Here is a 13763-nt window from a genome sequence, read left to right as displayed (position 1 = left end):
GGTGGAATAGTTGCATTTATAGATTAGTGCACAAGTAGTACATAATTAACACATGAAAGACTTCATGAAGTGGCTTGGTTTAATGATATTTGATACTTGTTACAGGTGTAATTCTTATTGGAATCAGAAAAATGGCTTCATTATATTCCTCCATGTTTCACACAAGGGGGGTTTGTTCTATCTACTGGAATGAAGAAACCATTATTCTTTCTGACAGCAGCAATACTGCTTCTCCAACATTGTTAGACCCTGATAAGTTTCAGAAGGAAATTGGTAAAGGAGCTATGGGGTGTCTCACTGCTCATATTGATGAGAGATGTGGCTGTGATCATCTAGATAACATAATGTGGAAAATTGGCTAGATGAAATGTTTTGATTTTTTGGTATCCAGTGGATATGTACTGTAAGCCCATAATTATTAAGGGAGCGATCACTTCCTTTGCAAAATGGAAATATGTATAGAATTTGCAAATGGATCATCTATGAACATGTGTGCAAACTAATCATCTATGAACATGTGTGCAAATTAATTCATCTACATAAACTAAAATGAATCAGGAACTGCAGCATTTTGTCACTATCCTTGGGAAGCCAATGGAGAATCCTGCCATATATCCATTGTTTAACCCACTTTTTTCATTAATGTATCTCTGCCATGAACATTTTCTTGTATTTGGGTTCATTACCCCACTTCTTTCATTAATGTATCCCTTGTGAAACTTATGCTCATCTAGTTAACAAGACAAACCCCAATGCCATGAAAAAAAACCAGAGTATCTGCTGGAATCAGAATGTGAATCAGATTTAAAAATCCACATCCAACATGAAGATCTATGCTAGATCCCTACAATCCTACATACGTAGAACTAGCACGCCCAAGTGAACTTGATGCTCATCTAGTTAACAAGAAAAACCCCAATGTCATGAAAAAAACAGAGCAAAAAACAGAGTACTACCTCAGATAGCTCGTCGATGGCATCCTCGTCGAAGTCGCTGCCCTTCCTGCAATCTACGTCGAACTCCTTTATGGCATTCTCCTCGAAGAGCTCTTCGATTTCGTCATGCACCTTGCGCTTACGCCTTCTCATCTCCTCCTCCTCCAGATCTTCCCCGACCTTGTGCTCGCCGATGGGTGCCTCGACGGCTGCGATGGCAGCGGGAGCAGGCACAACGGTCGCTGCACCGGCAGCTTCCGCCGCTACAGCGGACTCTGCCGCTCCACCTACAGCTGCAGCCACGGCAGCAGACTGCTCTGCTCCGATGGTTGCCTCCGGCTCGTCCACCGCTTCTTCACGTCCGCGCTTCATCATCGGTCGAAGACAGGAGGAGGGAGGCGTAGGAAGGGAGGAGGTGGTGAGGAAGGAGGAGAGGGTGGTGAGGTGGTGAGGAAGGAAGAGAGGGTGGGGAGAGGACGAGGGTTTTCTACCCGATTTGGGGAAGAAATGCACTGCTCCTGCGTCTTGGAGTTACCGAGAAGCCGCGGGTGCCGATTTGACTTGACACACCCACCCGGTCGTCCCCATTCCACGTGGGGACGTGGCGGTCGTGCACGCGGTCGTGCACCTCCTGCGGTTTGCCATCAATTTCTATCGGTCTCACAAGTGGGTCCCCTTATCATCCACACAACCGAGCCACCACATGTACCACATTTTTCTTTCTCCCCATCTCGACCACTCCACATCTTTCTTTCTCCCCTTCTTGACCAGCGCCGCCGCCGCCGCCAACTCCGGCAAGTACGTGAGATCTCCCCTCTTCTTCCCTTCCCCAACCGCGTCTCCCTACGGAGGCGGATCTGAGCCGATTGGTTTGGACTGAAACGTAGTTTTTGGATTGGATATTGATTTGGTTTCTATGGTTTGAGACCAAATCAATCAATTAGTTTGAGCCACCACTACCACCTACTACTGCTTCAAATCCAAGAGCCGCTGTTGCCGGCCGGAGCTCGTCGGCTCTCTCGAGCTTTGACGCCATGTCTGATCTAGATTCATGACATGCCCTCGCATATGGCTTTGTCCACGGTTTGAACCTTTGGATTCAATCCAAAAGTTGAAAACGGTTTGGACTGGGTTGGATGACGAGCATGTATAGTTCGGTTTGGTCTAGATTCTAAATGAAAATATCTGGATTGGTTTGGTTTTGATGTGTGCCGTGGATTGGACTGGTTTTAGTTTGGATGCCGAACTATTCCCAGGTTTAGATGAGACGGGCATTGCCATTGTCATTGGCATTGCTTTATTACGTAGATGATAGAAAATAGATTGATTGGCCATTGCCAGTATAGGTTATCACTATGATTTATTATATGTATGACCTTTGTATTGTACTATGTACAATTCAACTTAGAGTTCAACATGTTCTGTGTAGAATGGAGGAAGCACAATGTGGACGCTTCAACTCACGGTGCCGGACCAGCCTTTCTACTGCCACGCTGTTCGGCATCTACTTCCAGCCTTCTTTTGTTTTTGCAGCGGTAACAATTTATATGAACCTTCTGACATTACATTCTTTTTGTTTTTTTGCTATTTCCACTAATGTATTGTGTCTGTTATTTGTTTTTATCTTACACAGATCGTACCATGCAATGTGAGATTGGCATTCAATGAGCTCGTCGCAGACACCGTGACCTTCGACGCTCTTGGGGGCCCATACACTATGCAGGTCGAGAAGGGGCGAAAGATAACCCAGATAGGAGGAGATGATTGGGATCGTTTCATCGCCCGCATGCATCTTAGTGGGGGTGAATTGATCAGCTTCTCCTTGAGAAGAGATAGGCCTAGGATTTCTGTTATCTATCTAAATTTGATTCCGGATAGTGAGGATGAAGTTCATGAGGAGGAAGATGGTGCTGATTCAGATGATGACGATTCAGATGATGATGAGAACCCACTTGTTGAATACCTGTATGCCCAAGGACTCAGACTGGGCGACGAGGAAATCGGCGGCCTCTGGGACATGCTTCCGCTACGTGAAGACTACCTAGGGAAGCCATTCGTGACCCGCCTCACAAGGACGAATGTTAAACGACATATCATGGTATGTTACTTAGTGTGGTAATTACATGATATGCATGCTTAGTTAGTGTAGTAGTTCATATGATATGCATGTTGTAGTACTGTGATGAGAGGCCTAGTTTAGAATTCATTTAGTGAAGAATTTTATGACATGCATGTAGTGTAGTAATATGCGATGATATGCTTAGTGTACGCAGTAATCTAATGATATGCCTAATTACTGTAGTAATTTGATGCTTGGCGTATAGTGTAGTGATGTGATGATATATATGCTCAGTGTTGAATCCAATGATATATGTGTCTTGAAGTGTATGCTTTGTTGATAATTGCACGTGACATGATCATATATCATGTCAACTGTTTTCAAAAATTACCTAAGAGGTTACTTGATAGCTGTGGCATCGACCCGGACGAAGAAGGCATGGCTGCTGGACTACGCCTTACCAAAACGGGCTCCATCACCAGCTGTGCCTATGCAGTGGACACGGACGATCGCACTGTCTTGAGCAGGGCAGGGTGGAAGAAGTTCCTTCGTGCCAAGAATCTTCGGGTAGGACAGGCCATCCTACTCACTGTTGCGAACACCCGTCGCCATGACTTGAGGATGATGATCACCATCCACCTCATTTAGAACTGGGGTGGGCCATGTATCAATGTGAAATGAACTTGTTATGTTAGCTCTTGTTTGCGAGTACTTGTCATGTATTACCGTACCTATATCTACTCATATCTAGGTACTATTGCTTGTGATGGATTGCAACTATTATTAATTGATAACTAATGCTCTACTAGCTATGATTATTCCACTGTGTGATGTTTTATAGGCTGTAGTGTGACATGATAACTGTTATATATGGTAGAGGTTTGTCTCTAAGATCTTGTACAATGCAAGGTGCTTAGGGATGTGCTTCCACTTTGTGATGTTCTGTACGTGCCAGGTTGTAGTATGAAATGCTAACTGTTCTATATGGTAGTGGCTGGTCTCTAATTGGACCGACATGTTGAACTAGTATCAATGGTAGAGGCGTTTCGTTATGCGCCACATCCAACAGTTCACATAATTAATTATCCAAAGATTAAAGTATGAAACCCTTGGTCATACATAGCAACATTTCGTTCCTAAAAATTAAGGTACTTCCACATTCAAACTAACTAATACTACAATTTCGAAGGAACTACTTAATACATTAACAACACATAGGGAAGTAGCCCTGGTCCAACGGCTTGAGAAATGACGAACAAAAACTGAAAGAAGAAGGATCAGCCAGTAGCAGCACCATCAGCCTCCCAGCCTCACAACTTCAGCCAGCCTGGTGAACTCCAGGTTTTTTCCTGCAAAACACACATGTGATGTTGGAGGCAAGAAAATAAATATGCCAGGGGTCTTGTCATGGCATCTAATCGCACGGAATGCTAGTACAAATGATGGAGTACAAAACATCCAACATGAGCAAATTCATAGAAGTTCTAGATCCATGGATACCATCAAGAAAAAATGCTCAGTTTTAATTCAGACACAAGACTTGGTGAAAACATGCATATTCATATCAGCAACATTGATATAGCATCTTTGCAAGCTTGGGTCAGTGACTTGTCTTGTGTTTCATGGCATGACAATAATTTTAACAATAAATAGACATGAAATTGACCCAAACTCATGTACAAAGTTAGGCCATATGATGCATGGATTAATTCACACATAAATGACAAAATGCCAACTTTGTATAGAATTTGCAGTACTGAAATATTTCAGTGTGTACCGGTGTGTACTGAAACTGCAGTAGTGAAATAATTCAGTGTGCATCGGTGTGTACTGAAATTGTAGTAACGAAATATTTCAGTGCCTACCGGTGTGTACCGAAATATTTCAGTGTCTACCACTACAACATTACAAATTTTTCCTAGGGCAGTACCGAAATATTTTACTGCCTACCGGTGTGTACCGAAATATTTCAGTGTCCACCACTACAACATTACAAATTTTGCCTAGGGCAGTTCCGAAATATTTCAGTGCCTACCGGTGTGTACCGAAATATTTCAGTGTCTACCACTAGAACATTACTAATTTTTCCTAGGGTTCATATGATGCCTAGGGTTCACATACATCATAATCCATCCTCCAAATCCATGTACTTGAATGTTCATGCAATTCATTGAAATTAAAATGCCATATAGCATTCCCTTTCTGAGCTATTACGATCAGTATCACCACGATGTAAGCACGAGCAGTAGGAAGATGAGGAGTGGGGAAGCTTACTCTAAACATAGCTACCGCCGCCGTTCAGACGAGGAGAGCGGCGAGGCAAGCGTGGAGAACGGCGGGGAAGCGTGGTCGCGACCACTGTCCTCCTCATCTTGCGCTTCGGAGTCTCCGGTGACTCGGTTGGAGGCTGCACAATCTGCAACGGCACCTCGTGCACGGTGGGTTCCTGATCCAGTGGATGCTCTACCCTAGATCTGAACGTCCACCACCTCCGCCTGGTCCACTCGTTGGACGAATTGGCCTGCTCCATCGCCCAGAGGAGGATCTCGATCTTCTGAATCGGTTGCGCGGGCGGGGGGGAAAGCTTTGCCCTCTCCTTCTTCGTCAAATTTGCCGTGGAAGAGGGGGTGGGGGTGGGTGGGGGGGGGGGGGTTACCTGAGTGGAGCGAAGTTGCAGCGGCAGGAAGGAGGAGATGACTGCGGTGGACTTGGAGGAGAGGGAGGAGATGGCCGCCGATGAGTAATTGTGGAATGTGTAGCACCATGGCGGCGGTTATGCATTTGACGAGAGGGGCGGCGCGTGCAAATTTTCCTAGGACTAAACTGCCCCTAGATTAAAACGCGTCCCCACCTTGTCACGAGTACCGGCCCCACTCGTTTTAGTACTTTTGCGTACTTTCATCGGAGTACTACCCAGTACTTCGTATTTGTCTGCCGTTAGATCGACATCAACGAGCGGTTCTAAAAAAGCCCAACCACCCTAAAACTTGTATTTGAACTATTGTTCTACGGCCACGGGGTAAAAAAAATGGTTCACAGGCAAGACGTTAAGCATTCTCACAGACACTCCGTGTGCCCACTACCACCTCCCAGTCGTCGACCCCCCTTCACGACACCGGCAGCCGCATCGTACAGGACGGACACCCAGTCCACCAGCATCGTCCGTGCCTCTAGCGGCCTGCCATGCAGCGCCTCCCACGGGCAGCCATTGGGCGCGAAGTCGTACAATACCATGACATCAGCGACGTTGTGTATGTAGTTGAGGAACTGGCTTTTATTGGTTGAGCCTGGCAGTGGTCTTGTTAAAGGCATTGTTTTGGGAACGCGGTATTTCTTCCGGGTGAAAACCTAAGATCTTTGATCGGGCAACGACAACTCTTGCACATTGTTTCCTTTCTGGAGGCGTTGCTTTTGGAGAACCTTCTTTGCAGTCTGGGTGTTGTCTTTGGTGATGGTTACAATGCTATTACCACGGGTGATTGATCACCGTGGCGGGATTTTTTTTTCTCTTTTTTTTGGCTGTGTGCATCCTGAATGTTTTTAGGCATCTTATTGATGTAGAGTCTTGGTGTAATTGATATCTGCTTGATATTAATGTATTTCCCTTTTCAGAAAAAAAATTAAGGAACTGGACGATATTCCGCTGGCGGAGGCGGCCGAGGAGGACTACTTCCTTTAGCTCATCGTCAGTGAGGTTCCTGATCGCACCACCGTCTGTCGCCTGCAGCTACGTCGAGTTCCACGCTGGAACAATGGATCGTTGTGCTCACCTGGGCCTTTCCACTCGGACCGTTATTGTTTTGCAGGAAATAACTTGTATCACGAATGTAGCATAGCTACTCCAAGACTTGCAAAGTTCAACAGTGTTCTCAGGACTGGAACCGAGCCACACAGCCGTAGCCTGGACAAATTAAGGAACCATCAGTATTTAGAGCCTGTTTGGGACTATTCTGCTCCTAAAAATTCAGCTTCGCTTCAGAAAACACAAGTCAAACAGGATACCTCCATGATATGCCTCTCCGCAAAAAAACTAGAATATGAGGTACAACTCCTAGTTTTTATGAAGCTCTTTAGGCCTCGTTTCACAGGGGGGTTTTTGCAGCCCCGGAGTGGAGGGGGATCTGAGAGGATTTGGTTAATCCCTCTCTTCCACCCAATACCCTCAATTCCCCACTAACCCCTTCCCCTCATAAATCCCTCTATTTGGTTAAACCTCCTACAACAGCAGCAGCATAGCAAGCGTCCAGTTCCTTGGGTGCCTTGGGGGTTTTCTGTACCACATGGATTGAGGGGGATTCGTGGGGATCGAAGAGGATTGGCCTGCTCAATCCCTACGTATCAAATGGGCTGACAAGGATTTCTGGGGATTTTTGAACCCTGCGAGGATATTCCCCTCCAAACCTCCCCAAACTTCCTCCACCAAACAAGGCCTTAGGGGGTGCTCCAAAAAACTCTAGAAGCCGGAGTTAGGTGGAAATTACCCACCACTGCCATCAGTAAGTGGATACCCATTCGTCTCTTTCCCCTCAACCAATCAAATAGATCATTTCCATCAAATTTCTCATTCTTGAAGCAGGAGCTAGATGGCAGCCAAACATTCTCTTTGGTAGTACTACAACTTTTAGATGAAACTGATCCAAAGTGAATTTAGTGAAACGAAACCGATTTTTGTGAAGCAGAGTAGTCCCAAACAGGCCCTTAACTTAGCCCTTTTGGTGGAGCAGGCTTGTGATGAACTCGGAGGTATCGCACACACGAAGTCCGTGTTTTGGGCCATGCCGAAAACTCACATCGGCATCACTGAAGCCAAGCCGTTTCATCGCCGAGTGTACAGCGTCAAGCTGCGCATCCAGCTTCATGGTACCCGTGTCCCCATGCGCTGACAAGCGGGTCCCATCAATCAGAAGAAGCGCCTGACATGAGGCAATGGACGATGATTGCAAGAACCGACGCGGCCCTTGCGTCGCCCCCTGGCGACTCGGGGGCGATCCTATCTTTTGCCGCCCGCCTCCCCTCATCCCCCTTCCGTCCCTCGCCGCCGCCGGAGACGGCGGCCGGCAAAGCCCGCGCAGGCGCCGGCGAAGGTGGCGGCAGGGATCTCGGCGCCCGGATCGATCCCGTCGGCCTGCGGGCCGGAGTATCGCATCGGTGGCCTGCGGATCCTTGGGCGGCGGCCCTATCGGCGAGGCGGCGGCGTCCGTCGGCTAGCGACGTCTGCAGGCGACGCTGGCCAACGTACTTAGCCGCGCGGGTGGCGGGTCGCTGGTGGAGTCCGGCCATGGCGCGGTTCTCCGTTGCGTCAGATCTGGAGGTTCCCCTTTCTCCTGCTGCCTCTGTTGTCGTTCCGGTGGTTTGCGGCTGCAGGCTCCGGTGGTGGTGAGCCCTGGTGGTGTACTTTGGGTCCGGGGGAAACCCTGGCCAGTCTGGCCGGCCCGGCGGCGGCGACGCCCATGGGCGCCGCTTTCCTTCATGAAAGCGCAACTGAGGGCCCAATCTATCCACCCCGATCCCCGGCCGGGTGAAAACCTTCAATCCTTTTCGGATTTGACGGCAGCAGCGCTTTTCGTGTCGTGACCTTCCTGGAGGTGTCGTCATGGGCATTGGGGCTCGGTTGGGAGTGCAGAGGATCTACATGTGGAGGGGATGGGACCAATGGTAGCAGGTGGTGATCGCGAAGGAGGAGCGGCGTTGCATCTGACACGTCGAGAGCGGTGGGTCGTAGCGGCATGGAGCAGCGGGGTCTCGCTGCTGGGCGTGTGTTGATGGACGAGCGCAGGGTGGTGGCGTTGTCTGGCGTCGTGGTGACGTCGACGGCAGATAAATCGGGCAAGGTTGATGAGTCAGTACAGTTCTGAAGATGGAATGGTGGCAGTTGGCGGCGGCGGCCTCTGAGAGCGCGCCGGACCGGTGTGTGCCCCATACCCGGCAAGTGGCTTGGTTGGGGTCTCAGGTCTTAGATGTTAGGCTTGGCTGCGAGGTCTGTTTGGTATTAGGTCCGGACTATCAGCATCCCTTCATCAAATGGATAGGAGTAGCGACAGATGTTGCCTCGACGGTGCCTTCAGACTTACTGTTGTATTTCTTTGTAAGGTCTTTTGAGAATAATTAATAAAGTGACTGCATGCATCGCCCAGATGCAGAGGCCGGGGGTCTTTCTCTTTTTTAAAAAAAAATTGCAAAAAGATTACAAGACATTATGTTTTCTTAGTAAAGAAATCAAACCCGGTTGATTTCTTTTTAAAATTTCGTCTGCAGTGGTAGTGTTTCTTTTCTACAATTAAATCCTGCTGGTGGGATCAAAACACTAACCCTATACTCCATGCCCATCATGGGCGGAGCCAAGTAGGTACATGGGTGTTTATCTGTACATCCATTATTTTTGCCAAAACAAAAAAAAACTAGCTAGTGCATTGGTATATACATGTATGTGTAGGTAGCTAGCTGTAATAATGTGAAAATTTAGTTCCTTTTAGCCAAGCAGTACAGGCAGTCTCCTATCATCTAACTCCCTCTTATATTTCCCCCACAAGTACACTATCTATGCAGGTGGCCTGGCACGTTAAAGCCCATCAGGCCGATCGACCGATGAGTTTCAGAGCGAGCGACAACTTCTGTTCAACAGCTCGAACATACATACCTGGCTTGTGGACCCCCTCCCCCCCCCCCCCCCCCCCCCTCCCCACCACCCCCCCACCCCCTTTGTTCGGTACACCTCAATTTAGAATCCTAGCTCCGCAGGTGATGCCCATACACACAGAACTCATTTTTCTAAACATCTCAAAATAAATTAGGATTTTACGCCTTACTTTGTTAGTTCTCCACACCGGATGGATTCATGGTCTTAAGGACATTATTGAACATCTCAATAGATTAGTTGAAGTTGTTGCATCCTCATGAATTGACCTATTACAACAGGAATCCTTGTATTAGTTTAGTAGCAGCTTTAGCTCATGACTTCACAAAACCATCTCTATGAATGCCAGGTAGCAGAGGGTATCACAGGTTGAAACTATCTTGGCAATTTGGTGCCCTTGATTTTCAAGCCGATGGAAAGCCATGTTAGAATATAGGACAAAATTAGAAAGATGAAAATTAAAATTCACCCTTTACGTAAAAAATCATCAATGAATATTATCACCTAAATATTTATTCTGACAAAGACTTCTACACAATTTGCTATTTGAAAAACCTGGTCTAAATCCTAGAGGCCTAGCCCACGGGAACACACACCATTAACAACCTAAACATGGCCACATGGGTGGGCCCATGAACAAACCAGGAAGGGCCAATGCCTGGGCTTCCGAGATTTGGAGATTTTCAACTTGGCACTTCTTGCGAGACAAGTGTGGCGGATAATCACTGATGAAACTACACTGAGTTCCCGGGTGATAATCACTGGAAGGACACAATCGACAAGAAAAACAAGAAGCAACAGAAAGAAGGGAACCTTGGAGGGAAGCAGACCACCTTGCTCAATGAAGGAGCTTAATGATACCATGGGGGCACTCTATCAAATTCGAACATATCAGCATCCCTAAAGAAAAGTGTGTTCCTAGGAACAATACTCGGCTGGAACCTTTCAAACTCCTCTCATGCCTATATATGTGAGTAATCGAGAAGCAGAGCAGGTAAATGCCAGATATATCACTTATGAATTTATTGTTGTATGTCATGTCAGAGGAAACATAGGGAAGGGTGTATTGGATGCGATCAAGACTGTGTGGCAAGTGTGTGGTGACTTGTAATAGCGGCCTCGTCGAGCGGGGGTGGCAGCAATGAAGGACTGCATTTTTGGTGGTGCACCTTGCGTAACGAGTCTCGATTCCTAGGGTGAAAACATAAGGGCATTAGTGTGGCATGCATGGGGTGTTTTTAATATAATGATACACTGATCTCATGCATGTTACCCAAGGTTTGGTCTTTATTGCTTGTACCTGGCAATGACCTTGTTGAAGGCATTGTTTTTGGGTGAACTCAGACTTTTTGGTGAAAATCCAAGATCTGCGATCGGGCAACGACAACGCTTGCGCATTGTTTTCTTCTTGGAGGCGTTTCTTTTGGAGAACCTCTTTTGTAATTCGGGTGTTGTCTTCAGTGGTAGTTAGAGTGTTGTTGATGCTAGTGATTAATCACCATGGTGGGGTCTTTTTTCTTCTATTATTTTTATTTTCTTTTTTGGCTGTGTGTATTCTTGATATCTTTGGACATCTTGTTGGTATAGAGGCCGGGTGTAATTGGTATCTTTGCGATATTAATATCTTCTCTTTGTCGAAAAATATATGACATACACATGGATTTAAGTTTGTGTGTTATACACTCACATGACATCTCTCATTATTAGGTAACGGGGATTAAATGAGTGCCAAAGCAGGAGCATGCTTTTGGTAATAGGACATATGGTACGGATTGTTGGTGGGGTGATGCCGCTAGCGGCCGGTGGCAGTGCCATGCCACAAGATGGAGTTGGCGCTATGAACCTGCCATAATAAGACAACGGTGTGAGGCCGTTGGGAGATACGGCGGTGTGAAGTTGTCATGATAGTGTGAAGCTGTTCAGCAGCGTTCTCCCGGCTGGTCTGATGCCATCTGTAAGATGGGGCGCTATAACAACGTGGAGATGGGCAGGCATCATCAATGTCAGGAGGTGGTTGCTGCGTGCGGCAAGATGGTGTGGTTATCGATGCCGCGACGACGCCTTCCATAAAAAGATGGTGGGCGGTGATCATCGATGCTGCAATGTTCTCGTCCACGGCAACTGAGATTGAAGAATAAAGTTTAGGTGGGGAAATGTAAGCTTTAATCTTGATTTGTATCTGCATATTCAGTTTGTTTCCGGCATGCATGTGACTTAGATTGCCGAGGGAGTCGTAGGCAGGTGAAGGTTAACGTTGTGTCATACAAGAGGCGAGATGCTGAGCTGGTCGTGCGACGCGGCCGGTGTTCAAGGTGTGATGCCATGGTGTTGTGCGATGCAACAACGTCATGTGAAGCGACATCGTACGAGGAAGTGGAGCGTGACAACCTGTGTGAAAGGAGGAAGTGGAGCATGACAACCTGTGTGAAAGGGTCGTGGAGCCAACGTCTGCACATGTGTTAGCCGAGTGAATAGGTTGAGTTAGTTTGCATGCATGTGAGTTAGTTAGCTGCATACAGTGTGCGTTTGAGGCCAAGTCATGGCTCCTGGTCTGCTGGAGAGGTTCCAGGAGTAACATAAGGTCATTTAGTACGTGTGTTAGGGTAGGGCATCCATGGGTTTGTAGGATTAGTTGCCGAGAGCGGTGGCTACATAGGTAGTGCTGTGTGCTACTTAAGGAGGTGTTAGTCATTTTTCCTTGGTAATGAGAAAACGTCAGGCTGCGTGAGGCAGCTGACCCAAACACTTGTGTTCTTGTGAGCAGTGCGAGGCAGTGTGAGGAAGGAGAAGAGAAGCTGAGGAGCAGCTCCAACACGGATGTGCACAAACCAGTTAAGAATTTGATGCCCTATCCTGCAAATTACGGATATAGGAAAAGGTATATAGTTGGAAACTTAATGACACTTGTCGTGTCTACGAGCAATAAATGAGATGTGGAGCAAACGAGGACAGAAAGTGGGATGACGAAATTCCTCTAGCTAGTGATATTGGTGGAGGAGGTATGTACTCGCTTCTCGCTATTAGGTTCATGAGGCAGACAGGTTATAGACGATTTCAACTCAAATAAAGTGGATTAAGTTGATAATGGTGGAAGGGTACGTTGATTGAAACTAGCTTAGCAATTAGGTTGCCAAGACAGCAAAGCTCGTGGAAAACCATGTTAGAATACATAGTAATATTACTTAGATGAATATTGCAGCACTTCAAATATATTCTGGCTCAGACTTTTACCATAATTTGCTATACAAAAACTTGGCGTCATGTAGAATGACCAAGACGGAATGCTTATTTCTGTTAGTTAGCTACTAGTGGTCTGCAGATTGATACGCTGCTTATTTCAGGATTGATACGGTGCATCGACTTGCCGACCTGCGATCTGTTCGCCTAAAGCCAATCCGACCTGTCCATTTTATGTCTGTAGTAAGGCACGTTGGCCAGTGAAAGGCATCCTTAGTCTACGACATGTGCGCTCAGGATGATAACCATGATGGCCAGTTGGCAGTGGGAGCTGCGCCACTCATCTTTCTCCAGTTCGCATGGGTGGGTGCTCTGAACTGGTGACACACTTCGAGCGGGCAACTGCATGATCTTCGGTTAACTGAGATATGGTAGTGAAAACGTGAGCAAATGCTGCTACCATAAGGATCCGATGTACGTCGAAAAAAAGGTTCAATATTCGTACAGATGCGATGTAGCTTCAACTACTAATCCATAGATCCTGCCTCCTCGTGGAAGCTCTGGTAGTTGTTACGTTTCAAACGATGCATACATGCATCTGGTGCAGCCAATTGGCAATTTTAATGCGTGCACGTCCAAAATTTAGTCGAGGTAATCATAAATTATGTTCTATTGTGTCTGCTGGACTTGAAGACAAGAGTCAAACTTTTTCTCTGATTTCCCTCAAAATATATACTTTTGTCAGTGTGACAATTGCAGTTTCTGTTTTCTTTGACGAAAATATTCCCTCTCCTTATCAATCACCAAAACGTCATCGTCATCTCCAGAACAGGTGGTGCTTGAACTTCCTGATACCTCTTGACGCCGCCATCTTTGTGAAGCCCATTAAGGAAGACGTACAATTCCATGCTGCTACCCTGGCCTCTTTTGGAGCAGTGTCTGGCCTTGTCACTAATTA

The 13763-nt window shown here is 46.8% G+C and overlaps 1 protein-coding gene across 1 annotated transcript; it reads left to right on the top strand.

Moving 5' to 3' along the window:
- Positions 1-2365: 2365 nt before the first annotated feature.
- Positions 2366-3732, top strand: LOC147967519 (uncharacterized). Its single transcript, XM_087522484.1, has 3 exons — positions 2366-2470; positions 2569-3033; positions 3379-3732. Exons 1-3 carry the CDS (start codon positions 2366-2368, stop codon positions 3640-3642), a joined length of 834 nt encoding a protein of 277 aa, XP_087378610.1. The 3' UTR covers positions 3643-3732.
- The last annotated feature ends 10031 nt before the right edge of the window (positions 3733-13763 follow it).

Source organism: Triticum urartu, chromosome 5A, assembly GCF_056163025.1.
Source record: "Triticum urartu cultivar PI428250 chromosome 5A, HENAU_Tu73, whole genome shotgun sequence".
In the NCBI taxonomy this organism is placed as follows: Eukaryota; Viridiplantae; Streptophyta; class Magnoliopsida; order Poales; family Poaceae; genus Triticum; species Triticum urartu.
The sequence above is the reverse complement of the archived record's forward strand: the minus strand, read 5'-3'. Positions and strand labels throughout refer to the sequence as shown.

Bases quoted from the DNA above. Each gene is read 5' to 3' on its own strand.
- LOC147967519 (XM_087522484.1), top strand. From the start codon at position 2,366: ATGGAGGAAGCACAATGTGGACGCTTCAACTCACGGTGCCGGACCAGC. The intron at 2,471-2,568 runs GTAACAATTTAT...TATCTTACACAG, and splicing joins CTTCTTTTGTTTTTGCAGCG to ATCGTACCATGCAATGTGAG. The intron at 3,034-3,378 runs GTATGTTACTTA...AACTGTTTTCAA, and splicing joins ATGTTAAACGACATATCATG to AAATTACCTAAGAGGTTACT.